The sequence below is a fragment of the Hypomesus transpacificus genome, unplaced genomic scaffold, assembly GCF_021917145.1.
Source record: "Hypomesus transpacificus isolate Combined female unplaced genomic scaffold, fHypTra1 scaffold_31, whole genome shotgun sequence".
Taxonomy (NCBI): domain Eukaryota; kingdom Metazoa; phylum Chordata; class Actinopteri; order Osmeriformes; family Osmeridae; genus Hypomesus; species Hypomesus transpacificus.
In genome coordinates this window covers 2,694,826-2,708,263 of record NW_025813837.1, presented here as the reverse complement: position 1 = coordinate 2,708,263, position 13,438 = coordinate 2,694,826, and the positions used below count along the sequence as shown (strand labels likewise).

Genomic DNA, 13,438 nt, shown 5'->3' with positions numbered 1-13,438 from the left:
ACAACTTTGACCTCATCACCAACTCCTGCAACATATGAACCGAATGACACCTTGACACCTACACAGTGTCCCGATGATCTAATCAGACTGCACCCGTCTGAAGGTTTCCATGGTAATCAAGGCAACATTCCCAGGAAACAGAGAGTGTGTGATAAACAGGCGTCCTGAGCCCGTGTGGCAGCTCTCATGATTAACTGCCTGTCACACTGCACTGAGCAGCCCCTGTACACTGGGTTTCCTTCCTTTGAGGAGTGGAGCCACATATAGAACATGTCCCTTGGCGTTTGTGCCCACATTAGGGGCAGGCGTGAGAGAGACATAGAGACTGACCAACTGCCAAACAGACAGACATACAAGCACAAGATTACAAATGACCCCTCGTGGCATGAATCTACTCCGTCTCACTAAGACAGGGGCGTGTCACGTCCACAAGTGCAGTCCTCAGCATCGGGCCCTGCGTGGAAGCCCCCCCCCCCCCCCCCAGCTCCCATCACCTCCATCACCACCCGAGTCTGTGCCAGTCGGGCCAAAGCCGCCTGGACTAGAATCAACGCTCCACATTCAGATTCACCGATGACATCTTCTCACGCAAAGACAAATGAGGACCTGTCAAGCTTTCAGCTCTGCGGCTCCGTGGTTCAAGCTGATGCTCTGAGACGGAGGCCTTGCAACCCAGCCCTTAGCACCCCCCTCCCTTTCCCCTTCCCCTTAATGCGTTCCATCCCCTCCGCCCCGCTTCCTATCCCACGACTGCATACAGCAGAGCCGGCTACTGAGAATTACGTTAGAGTGAGACAGGGGGAGAGGGGGGCACAGGGAGAGGCCATATACATCACAGTGACAGAGAGAAATGCTTCTTTTAAGATACAATCGGATTGAGCGACCGTATTAGCTTTGCTGTAATGGAGGACTTGCCTGGTTGAGAACTTTTTGCTCAGGTAACAAATGAGTTAGGATGTGGACAGACCGACTTCCAAAGACGCTGTTCTTTTTCCAGTGAAAAGGGGACATGACATGACTGGTTCCGGGATGCTCCGCAGCTCCAAACCCGATCCTCAGCTTTGCTTTTATAAACCACAAAATGTTTTCTTAAACATTTCTTTGTCATCCCAAAAATATGAACAGACCTCCAAGGTACTTAATTTATTTTAAGAACTTCTTATTAAGAATTTCTTATTAAAAGTCTGTGATCAGAAAGAAGTCTCCCTAGGTCTCCCCAGGGCGTCAGGTTAGTAAGATATTTCTGGACGGAATCAAACCAGGATCTAGATCAGTCACAGAGACCAACCCCCTTGTCCTCAGTCAACAAACAATCCATGTCATGATTAAAACAAAATCAACTGTTCCACATAAACATTTTTGAAAGAAGTCCTCACAGATTCGATTCATAAAAGTTCAGTCATACAAAAAGGCTATTATTAAACTGAAGTGCTGTCTTTAGCACGAAGGGGGACAAAAAGGGAAATGACAGTGTTACATATTTAGACACGCTGGGCCTGTGCCCTGCTGAAGCTGCCGTTGGCCAGAGACATCACAACAGCCCGCATTGGAGACAGATAGCATGCGAAGAATTCGCTTGATTGTTCTTCCTCTGTGTGTTGGCTCGAGTCATGGCGAGATAACAATCTATTATTTTTTGTGCTTTCGAACTCAGTCAGGGAGGGAAGGGACATATTTCCCTGTTCGGTTCAGCTTGGGGTGTATGGTGTTTTGCGCTCTGCACTTGCATTGGAAATGTTTGACAGCAAATTCTGTGTAAAACCTTGAAACAGATTGCTGCTGTGCACGCTGAATTTGAGAAACTTCTCTCAGGGATGAGAAGCTGTTTCTCATCTGGACAGGAACACAGTATTGTGGGGAATGTTTAGTTCTTCTATCTTTCCAAAAACATCTGTAACTGTCCAGAGTTTTTTTTTCTTTTTAGGGTAGCAGTCAATAGAAAACCCTTTAATTGCCATCGTCATTATTTAATTGAGACATAATTGAGTCCTTGCCGGGCAAATTCGTCCCAACCATTTCCCTCAGGCCAGATGTAGCGGGGTGAGTGAGAGAAGTTACATAATATGAACAGCGTCAGTTTCAAAGACAGATGGATATCTTGGCGGAGCCAGCAGTGAACAAGTCGGTCCAGTTGCTGCTATTGTCATGTGAAAACCACCAAGTCATAGGTTAACAAGAACAGAACAACAAGCGTGGTTAACCACAGGCCTGAACAAGTCATTGTGGCCCACTGCCCAGTGTAAACTTTTACGTTTTCTCAGCATTGACAGATGTCCTTCTTCTCTATCTGAACTGTCGTGTTGAGCAAGCTGAACACTTGCTGGTGAGTGCTGCAGTGAAGGGTCTTGGCATTGCCTTACCTGATGCCCGTGTTTCACTGGGCTGTGTGGATGTTTGTGAGTGGGCAGTGCTTCCTGCGTCTTTAATGGCATGGTCTCAACACACAGCTACACTTCACAGCTCCTCCCCCCCCCCCCCCCCCCCCCTCTCCTGGGTGTGATCATATGTAGGCTGAGGGCGACCTACACTTTGGCTACAGCCCTGTGAGAGAGAGAGAGAGTTGGGGGGAGAGAGTTGGGGGGAGAGAGAGAGAGTTGGGGGGAGAGAGAGAGAGAGAGAGAGGGGAGGAGAAGGAGGAGAGATAGGGAGATACTGAAAAGAGGGTGGGGGCAAGCTCTTGGTGCACTCTGCTTGTTCTGTGTCAGCGTCACAGCTGCTTGCTCTACTCCAGTGGCATCGCTTTTCTACAACACATTGCGAAAACTCTCCAGCTACAAGTGTCGACTGGACTTCAATTGTATTCCACTGGACTACGTAAACTTTGCCCAAATTGGAAAACTTTTACTCGACTCACATTTTGGTTGTTGTGTCCCATCTTTTACATGGAGTTTAACATTTGCTGGATTTGCTATTAATTTGGACATCTCAGAATTCAATGACTGTGCCACTTGCTTCGAAGGAACTTCTCACATCCTTTTTATTTGGTCTCTGGAGACATTAGGGAAACATGCATAGTGCATTGATGCTTTTACGACAATGATAAGTTGTACAACAAAAACAACTTCTGCTGGATTTATTTGTCAATAATTTACTTGAATGTATACTTTATAAAAGTTTGAGAATGTGACTAAGTGAAAATCCCCAAACAAATAAGTCAAGATAAATCCTTCAAAATGCTCTTTAGAAAGTTATTTTCACTCTCAGAATTCTTCAGGGTTTGATGAGCTCAGGATTGGAGAATCTCAATTCTCGCTACATGTTGCTTTGCCAAAAAAACTCCCAGTGAAGATGGACTACAACTTGAGCAGCAACGTTTCCAACGGTACGACAGAGCCTTACCACCCGGCTGCCGGACCCTGGATCCTCATAGTCCTGGTCATCATCATCCTGACCATCGTGGTGGGTAACCTGCTGGTCATCATAGCCATCGCACGAACCTCCCAGCTGCAGACGATGACAAACATCTTCATCATGTCGCTGGCTTGTGCAGACCTCATCATGGGGGTACTGGTGGTCCCCCTGGGCGCCACCATCGTGGTGACGGGAAACTGGCAGCTGAGCACCACTTCCTGCGAGCTGTGGACGTCCGTGGACGTCCTCTGCGTCACGGCCAGCATCGAGACGCTGTGCGTGATCGCCGTGGACCGCTACATCGCCATCACGCGGCCCCTGAGGCACAAGGTGCTGATCAACAAGTGGCGCGCCCGGCTGATCGTGTGCGTGGTGTGGATGGTGTCCGCTCTCATTTCCTTCGTGCCCATCATGAACCAGTACTGGCAGGCGGAGAACGATCCCGAGGCGAAGAGATGCTACGAGGACGACGCCTGTTGCGACTTTGTGACCAACAGGACCTTTGCCATCATATCCTCCGTGGTCTCCTTCTACATCCCTTTGCTCATCATGATCTTCGTCTACGCCAAAGTCTTCCTGATAGCCACGCGGCAGGTGCAGCTCATCGACCGGAACCGCCTCCGTTTCCAGAACGAGCGCCCCGGGGGTCCGACCCAGCCGGGGGGCCCCGTCCGGACCGCTCCCCCCCCCCCAGGCTGCGGGGGCTCGGCCAGCAGCAGCACCCACAGCAGGAAGAGCTCCAGGAGACGGTCGTCGCGCCTAACAGTTGTCAAGGAGCACAAGGCCCTGAAGACGCTGGGAATCATCATGGGCACCTTCACTCTCTGCTGGCTGCCCTTCTTCGTGGCCAACATCATCAACGTGTTCAACCGGAACGTTCCTTCCGGGGACATCTTCCGGCTGCTCAACTGGCTGGGATACATCAACTCTGGCCTCAACCCCATCATCTACTGCAGGAGCCCCGAGTTCCGCGCCGCCTTCAAGAACCTCCTGGGCTGCCCGTGGATGGCTACCCCGCGGCTCAACACCTTCTACAAGGAGCTGAGGACGCGATGCCCCTGCTTCCTGGGGGCGGTGGAGGCCAGGGTGGCCGGATCCTTCCAGAAGACCCCCGTGACCCCCACGGATGGGGACGACAGCCTGGGAAGTAGCCAGGGGAGCTACAAGAGCGAGGAGCCGTCGCCTGAACCCCCACAGTCAAACGGCAGCACGCAGCTCAGCGGCTTCTCAGAACCAGAGTCGGAATTGTAAGTCCTTCGCTGTTTTTTTTATGTTCTAACTAGAACCTAGAACCTTCCAGTTACTGGAAGCATCCTTCCAGTAACACTTGCTGGTGCCACGTCAGATAGTATATTTAAGTAGGGGACAGCTGTGATATGCATACAGTGCAGAGTGTCATTATTGGAGATCTGTCAGGGAGGCGGAACATCAGAATACGCCTTCAGTCTAATCAAACTTTCTGCTGGGTGCTGATCAAATGGAGTGTCCTCTCTGTGTTCCGTGAGAGTTCCTCTAGAACGTGGCCACAGCCTGCATCCCCGTGCAGTCCAGAGCAAAGCAGACAGGGATGTGCATATATACATATTGGATATCTCGGATATCTCTGTTAGTCACTCAATCCTTTAAACCTCATCTTTGCTTGTGTCTGTGAGAGTTGTTAGGGGGGGAATATTTCAGCGTTATCATGGCATCTGAGCAAACTGTTTACTTTGAATCTGGGCTCAGTTCACCGTTAGGGTTCTGAGATGACTTCTCAGATATTAGTCACAAAGAAGAAAGTGTGTATGTGAACCTCAGGACTCTTTGCGCTTTGAACAAGAGAGAATCCATATTTGGATGAATAAATCACTGGCCTGCCATGGAAGATTAAAATAGATTGAATCGAGAAAGGTACTAAAATAAATACTTACTGAAACATAAGATCCTGAAGAAATATAACAAAGTTACACAATGTCATGTGGAAATGTAATCTCTGCATTTCCACTCTGCAAACCAATAAACATCAAGGTAGTTCATTTACAGTTTGTAAATGGAGTAAGAATTTCTGCTGCCATATTATGTTACCTGCTATCCATCTTTGAGCCAAGCTGATGTCAACGTTAAATAAATGATCAACAGATGTGCAATGTTTTGTTGTGGCAACAGAAAACTGGAACTTGTGGTAAACACAAAATTGCCATTTACCAATCAAAAAATGACCAACAGTATCACGAGAGGCAGTATGGGAGAGACTATATGAGGGAGGTAGGATGAGAGGCAGTACGAGAGGCAGTGAGACAAAGGCAGTATAAGGGAGGCAGTATGAGAGAAGCAGTATAGGAGACATTGTGTGAGAGTTTCTGCCTCCTCCAGGGCCCCTCTACAGCCTGGGCAACGCCCCCAGAGCTGATAAACCTTTATCACTGGCCCACAAGACATCTCTTCGCCAGCACAGGCTGTTTACTTCACAAACAGCCAATGAGATCACACGCTGAAGAGCCCCAGTTCAGCTACGGTACGGCTGGGACACTTCACAGGGATCCTTCTAAACTCACCCAGTAGTACAGCCGGCGAGTCATTTCAAGAAAATCCCCCTTGAGGTCTGAGACAGAGCCGTTTCGCTTTGAGTGACATCCCCTCCCCTTGTGCAAGGAAAACAAGACAGTGACTATGTCACTAATTTGGGGGATTAAGGAAAAGCTTGTCTTACTTTGGTGGTGTCAGGAGCTGTGTTATCTTTACTGATCTGTCTCGGCAGGGTTTAGGAAGGAAGGAGGCTGTTAATTCACAGCCATTCCTCCCACACATGCACACACTCCAGTCAGAGACGAGCTCCTGAGCTCCGTGCCTGATGATCCCCTGGCCTTGGGCACCGGTGGTTCAGCCCGCACTCTGAAGAGAGATTCAGAAGTGTGTCCGACCATCCTCTCACAGTTCTTTCCGTCCCTTGTTGCCATCTCCACCGCGCTTACACAGATGTGATCCATTGCTCGCCGAGGTGGTAGACATTTAGGAGCCCCTCCTTAAAAGGAGCCCGGCATGTTCCTGAGTTCGCCAGCCTGAGGGCGAAAGGCTCAGAGGAGCAGGATTGGACGGATGGTTGGGGAGATCATGAGGAGCGGGAAGCGTCTCGGAGGAGGTTTGGTGGGTGCCATGGTCCCAACGTGGAGTCTGACAGATCTGAGAGCATGTGCTCTCTATTAGACCTCGAGCGACGCGGGGGGTGGGCGAGTCCGGTTTCCGTCCCAGCAGTGATCTGCAAGGGGCTCCACGGTCTCACCGGAAAGCGCCGTGTAGGGACAGCGTGTTCTGTTGTGAGGTGTGTGGGGGGCGGGGGCGGGCAGGGGCGGGGGCGGGCAGGGGCGGGGGGGGGGGGCACATGCTTCGTGTTCATTGAAAAGCAGAGATGCATGCAACTGCTGGCCATATCAACATGTCAACGGGCGGAGCATTTGGGTTTTTGTCACGTATCCAGTGTGTTATCTGGTCAAACTTGTTCACTGTCCTATGGACTGTTAGAGCCATGCATTTTGTGTAGCCACATTTGGCAGAGCAGATTATGTATTTGTGGAAAGCCCTATTCAAGTGAACGTAAGTGATTACGATTCAATTATTTTGAGATACGCATCAATAACGCAGTGTATTTACAGTACTTAACCAAAAATAGAATTAAACGGATTTAAACTAATCATGTTGATGTTTAAAATCACTTAAGTGACCAGCCAGATAAGGTCAATTGAGCATGGCGTGCTCGAGTTTGCAGCACTCATCTGTCTTTATGCATGTTTTTATTCAGTGGACATCCCTTCCTAGTTATCGCTCATTAATTAGCAAGCTCTCAGCATCCGGCTGTACCTCCTGTCACACATGCTCACGGCAGCATGGGGACCCATGGAGATTTGCTCTGTTCGGCGCTGGGGAGGGGAGGGGGGGAAGTGTGACATTGACAGTTTGAGTAATGGGAACGACACCAACTTTTCTGGCCTAATCTTATGTGATACGGGGCTTTTTTATTGAAAGAAGGGGTGTCTATTCCAGGAAAAATTCATCCAGTCTACACACGCCATTTTCTGCTCTGTTGCTGAAGACATAAAACATCGGTGCATTTCTTGCGAGCACGTAAAACACACATTTCACAAGTTTTCTATTCTTGTGGACTGAAACTATGGAAACAGCTAGATTTGGATCAAGATTTGGGTTGAACCGGTGTGATGAAAGAGATTGGAATTGTGTGGGTCTGAGATCATATGCCATTTTGTTAACTTTTCTGTCCAAACAATAGATTGAGAAGAGAACAGGAGCTTAGTGTGGGTTTTTTTCTTCATGTCAATATGTAGAGTAAATGTCTGGAAGCTGGGAATGTTTACAAGTTGCTTTTATGTATGACGTGTTTTAGAGATCTTGGCTTAGCAGCAGTGACAGTGGCACTAAAAGGTTACACCCTAAACTGTTGTCTGAGTCATAGCACAGTTCATGGAAGCCTATTGTGGCTCTTCGTAGAATTGGCTTTGGGACAAGCTACCACCCCCTGGACGTGTCAGGGCTCCTGTTGGGGCGTACGTTTAAACTCTGAGTCTCCCAGTCAGGTATTACATTATAAAAAGTTATTTGTTTTGTTTTGGGTCTCATACAGACGCAAAAAATGAAAGAACATAGCTAGAATAGCTGGGAAATGTACTACTTTTAGGAATAACACAGTTGCACTGCTGTACCTTTGTTTTCATCTAAAAAAGCCCGCAGCTACACGGATCTGAAGACTTTCCCTTGGGGCCCGGTCAGCCAGGAGGGGCGGTTTTAAAACATCACTGCGGCTGTACGGCTGAGCCGTGGATTTCAAGCAACAACACTCCAAATGTGCCTCAACAAGCAGGCCAGGCTCTCGTGATACGCTAATGTCATCGTTGGATACTGAGGGTAAATGACTTAAGCGGTCTGAACTCAAGACACAACTCCCATGGATGTTTTCAGAGAAACTTAGCTTGTGTATGTTCAAAGAAGGTGCGTCATGCCATCTCTTTACCTCGCAGACTTCTGGTGTTTTCTTTACTTCCAGTGGTATAGCATAGAAACGGCTAGGGGAGGGATTCCATTGTGCAGAAAGAGGCGAAGGAGACATGTCCTACTGTGTCTCCTTATCCTAGGACATCCAGTAACTCAGAGACGAGACATAACCCACTCAAATACCTCAAAGAAACAATACATTAGTGTGGAGCACACCCATTCTTAGCTGACAGTGTTGACTCAGGGTACAGCAATACAATAATAATAATTAATATTCATAATTAATTTCAATTAATAACAATATTATTATTAATAACAATAGTAATATCTTTGGACTGGTTCTGGCTGAAGTTGTATTGATATATGTTTTTTTTTTCATTCAGCTTGCATGGTACCATACAGTACAATGTTCCACATTCTTATGTCCACTAGTAATGGCAATACATTATTTATACCGATGTTACATAAAACACTTCCAGATACATTATGTTTAGCTGTTGAACAAAGGATGGCAACCTAAAAATTAAGTTCTTGTGAAACGTGGAAGCAGGAAGTTGATCTGATGACAGATGAATGCCCTGAACAGTTTATCTAATAAATCACTAGAGAGTCCAGAGAAAGGAATCAACACAATGCTAACTACTTCCTCTTACAGTCAGTGACGACTATGCTATTATATACGCCCATGTCATACAGTAAATACAGGTTGGTAGATTGTACAATGAACAACTGCAGTCCATTTACAAAGACATTTATGCACTGTCTGAACAAGCTATGTAAATATTTTCTTTAATATGCCACACTTCTAATTATATTTCTCAACTCCCGTGAGTGTGTTATTGTGCAAATTATTAGGCACGACTAATAGATGTTTTGACCTAAACCAGGGAGGAGATCAGGAGCTTAGGAGAGCATTCAGTGAGGACTATTATCAGGCATCAGTGAGGTGAGAAATCTCCAAGACTCATTTTCAAAGGAGAGCTGAATATCTGATCCAATCCCAACGTATCAGGGGTCTAAATGCTGGGCTCAGGTAGCTGAGAAGAATACGGCGCAGGATTGGACACATGCAGATAGAAGAGATGGAAAGACTAAATGGCTCTAACCCATAACGAAACTCCTTTTTCCAGCTCATAAAAACAGCTGGTCAAAATCAATCTTTTTTTTGTGTCTTTTTTTTTGCCAGATCAGCTTGAGGAGAAACACATCATAAGAGGGTAATGGAAAATTCCAAGTGAATTTGTCATGTTCATTCTTAATAAAACATTTACAGTCAATACAATGTATTTTATTCTTATCACATAATGTTTGAGGAAGGAAATTGTAAATCAGCTATACACTACTGAAAATCGTCATCCTATTTTATTGGATAATGTACTAGATATACATTTAAAAAGAATAGAGCAAGCCAACCAAGTGAAATATAGTTCCTTAAAGTAGCTTTACTTAAGAGAAAAAAAATCCCAGAACAGTGATCAAATAACAATAATAGTAATTGAAATAATTGGTGTGGCAGTTTGTATGTGTCATCAGTCAGGGAAGCGAACATACTGTATGTGGTAACCTTGATTTGACACAAAATAATACAATTCAAAATATTTTGGCAGAAAAGGGTTCCAGGGGCGAGACCACCATCCCTGGCCACCAATGTCTTCCTTCTGCCTGCTGACAGGCATGGCAAAAGTGAAAAACTTTGTGAGATGACGGATGTATCCCTGTTGACTGTGGAAAACATGCAGCCAAACTGCTCCACCCAATCAGATTGAGAAGTAGAAAGAGTTCAGAGTCACGTTGGGTGTTGCTGAAGTCCAGAAACTCCTTCTTTGTCTCTGTCTTTGCAAGGACCAAAACCAACAGGCTGATCTCCTTCATTTCTGCAGTGTAAACCTCTTCTCTGTGTCCTCCGGATCACTGTGACATGTGCTTGATCAAATTCATGTTTTTAAAGTAAAGGAGCTAACTTTAGAATATCAAGTGCTTTTTTTAGGCGGTCGTTCTGCCAAAGAATTGAAGCCCACCAAAGATTTTGTTTCTTTAAAGGGTCAGAGTGACCTTATCTACAGGTTCTCGCAGAACAGTGATGGTTATGAATTGTTTATACCTTCCTGTGGAGACATGTACAGTTTAACTCGATAGGATCAGAATTTCAGGCATTTCGGGAAAAGATGGGAAGGGCACTAAGTGGGTTAGGAAGGAGGGAATTTTTTGAGAAACTCGTTCAGACACTGGCATTCAAAAGAACACCAATGACAAGCAAGGGAATAACTTTCAAAACTACTATTACTATTAACTACTATACCTTTAAAGCAATTCTAAAAAATAGCAGTACAATATTGTTGTTATTATTATTATTTTTGCCGGTCATTTGTTCCAATTTTAGGATTCTCTTGCTGTAGAAGCATCACATTTGCTGATTGTTTGTGCACGTTGAAGTACTTTCTCTAACCAGTGTGTGTCAGGGTCAACTCTCACAGGGGCAATCTCCAAATCGAATAAACAATCACCCTCGTGATGATGAGATGGCTTGCTGGTCCAGAAGTGGGAATGCTTCAAAAAATAAATAAGCAAATGGGCCACATGTTTGGGATTTCATGGCGGTATGAACAAACCTCTGATCTTGTAAAGCAGACGTGCATGTCATAAGTGACAGTGCCACATGTGACAGCTTGATCCTGTTCAGGGTTAGATCTCTGGCTGTCACTTCCAATCCAAAAGAGCAAAGAGGAAAGTCAGCATCTAAAAAAAGGAATGTCATTTTTTCCTGGCTAAGATTGATTCTTTCAGAGATGACAAGCCTAGATTTTTTTATTTATTGAGTGTGTCAATGTATGTGGGTGGGTGGGTGTGAGTGTGTGTTGAAGCGGAGGATCATCACTCATTTTGTTGAGGCAACTTTTCAACTCAAGTCAGACATTTGAAATGTTATGCATTATTCTCTGGCAGAATTGTAAGTTCACCTGTACCCCAAGAATATTAATCTGTCTTTCTTCTCTCAGTTTCACATTACAGGATAACGAAGGCTGAGGGAGAGATCAGAGCACTGAAAACGACAGAGGCCTGTCTCCTGAGGTGGCCATGACGCGACTGCATGGGCTTGTGGAGATGGAGGGGGGGGGGGGGGGTGACCCTGCAGAAGACGGGTCCAGGAAGTGAGATGGCGACGGGTCCCATCGAAGTGGAGGACTAAAGGGCCTTAAAGATCCAGCTAGTCTGGGCTGGACAGAGAGCGCTGACTGAGCCTACGCCACACTGCCACATAGTGGTGGATTTGGATATAGCAAAGAAGAGCTCGCTTCGACTGAGACCTTAGTATGATGGAAGTGACTCTCCCATTGCATCAGCAAGCTCCCAGCATACGGTGTAAGATATCACTGTGGACAGACTTTCCCCACAGCAAGAGAGACTTCCAGCTGCTCTCATGATGTGGTTCAGTGACACACCAATAGACACTGGAGAAGCAAAACATGTCTTACTACTAGAATAAAGTGGAAGATTTTGTAACAAACAACCATTACTAAATTATTTATTTATTGTATACCCATTTGTAAATGCACAAAGTATTAAGTTAATAATACCAGAATGTCATGCTGTATGTTTTCACTGTCCACTAGTAATGTCCAAAAGTAACGAGATTTCACTTTCTGCAGCATCAACCTGTGTATGGAATCCACATTCATTGCATTCTGGTTTTTTAGGTTAGTTCTGGTGCTGATCGCTCCTGTTTTGTCCTGAGAGTCTGAACTCTGGCCATTTGCTATTAAACTGGTCAGTCCATTCCTTTGCCTTGCACTGAGACACACATTAAAATGTAAAATAAAAAAAAATAAAAAAATGGTTAACTTATTTTGCAGCTAACAATGTTCAAAGGACCTGTATGCATGCACGTGTGCACACACACGTGTGTGAACATGTCTGTGTGTGTGTTGTGCTCAGGAGAATGCACATTAGTGTTTGACAAGACAGAGAGAGCAGAAATAAATACATGATGAGAGTGAGGAGAGAGACATGTGCCTACACAATCCCTCCCTTCACAGTGTACACCATAAACCTCGCTCTGTCAAACATGCTCTGTGCAAAGAAACATCATGTTATGAAAACACCCTTATCTCAACTGTTTGGATGGAAACACTTATTCTGACGGGGCCCAAATTGATACCCATTAAGTAAAGCAGTGCTAAAGTTTGTGTTTTCTAAAAGTGGGGGGCCAGCAAAGCCATATCAATATTCCACAAACCACAATCATGAGGAGAAACAATCTCTACAAGCTTTAATAACAAAACTAACACCATGAAAAGTGGCCAAAGTCAAAGCCCCGAGCTCTGGACACCGGATTAACCCCATGATACGGAAATGGTGTCTTAAGCAACGGAGTAATCTAGCCACGAATAAACCACGAATGGGAATCAGGTGGCTGAGTGGTTAGGGAATGGGCTAGTAATCAGAAGGTTGCTGGTTTGATTTCCGGCTGTGCAAAAATGACATTGTGGCCTTGGGCAAGGCACTTTACCCTACTTGCCTCGGGGGAATGTCCCTGTACTTACTGTAAGTCAAGGGAGTAGGTTTGATTTGGACATTGGTGGGGTCCGTGGGATATGAACGTGCTTCCTAAAGTTGAAAGGTTTTTTTTGTATTCGCAATGATAATTGAAAATAAATCAATAAATTGGCTTAATTAACATGTTTATAATGCATATCTGAATATCAAAAGAGAATATGCATTCTGTAATGTTATAGGTTAAAGCAACTAATGAAAGAAAATTAGTCAACTTAGAAGAGTTTTCAACTTTACTCTGGTGCAACTGTAAACAACATCAACAACATTGTAAATAAATATTTTTGAAATAATACAACAACAGGTGTATCACAAAATGTACAGGTCAGTATAATTTCCTGCTGGGCATTTCTTCCTCCAGTGCCCATGAGCCAGCTGCAGGGTCATCAGCCAGGAATCACTAATACTAACATATACACAGATTAGTGTCCATTGTGCTCTTCCTATTTGAAAGAACCAAACACATGCCTACGTCTTTCTGTAACAGAAATGAACTGCTGATAGATTTCTTTAAGGTCAATGTTGTCCAGTGTCTCCTGATGGACATGGCACACTG

At 45.4% G+C, this 13,438-nt stretch overlaps 1 protein-coding gene across 20 annotated transcripts; it reads left to right on the top strand.

The window, feature by feature from the left end:
• The first annotated feature begins 2,596 nt into the window (after positions 1-2,596).
• On the top strand, positions 2,597-12,155 carry adrb3a (adrenoceptor beta 3a). Of its 20 annotated transcripts, none has more exons than XR_006955668.1 (5): positions 2,598-4,598; positions 8,064-8,244; positions 9,219-9,277; positions 9,523-9,548; positions 11,328-11,461. XR_006955668.1 is itself a non-coding variant. In XM_047015654.1 (4 exons), the coding sequence occupies exons 1-2, from the start codon at positions 3,289-3,291 to the stop codon at positions 8,221-8,223; spliced, it is 1,470 nt and encodes a 489-aa protein (XP_046871610.1). In that variant the 5' UTR covers positions 2,598-3,288; the 3' UTR covers positions 8,224-8,244; positions 9,523-9,548; positions 11,328-11,461. The 20 variants fall into 20 exon arrangements, 5 of the variants coding, with proteins under 5 accessions (XP_046871611.1, XP_046871610.1, XP_046871609.1 ...); XR_006955665.1 differs by having other exon boundaries at positions 9,939-11,461; XR_006955667.1 differs by having other exon boundaries at positions 9,518-9,548.
• Positions 12,156-13,438: the final 1,283 nt, after the last annotated feature.

Coding starts and splice junctions, on each gene's coding strand:
- adrb3a (XM_047015651.1), top strand. CDS start 3,289: ATGGACTACAACTTGAGCAGCAACGTTTCCAACGGTACGACAGAGCCT. Junction 4,599..8,063: donor TCAGAACCAGAGTCGGAATT/GTAAGTCCTTCG, acceptor CATCTAAAAAAG/CCCGCAGCTACACGGATCTG.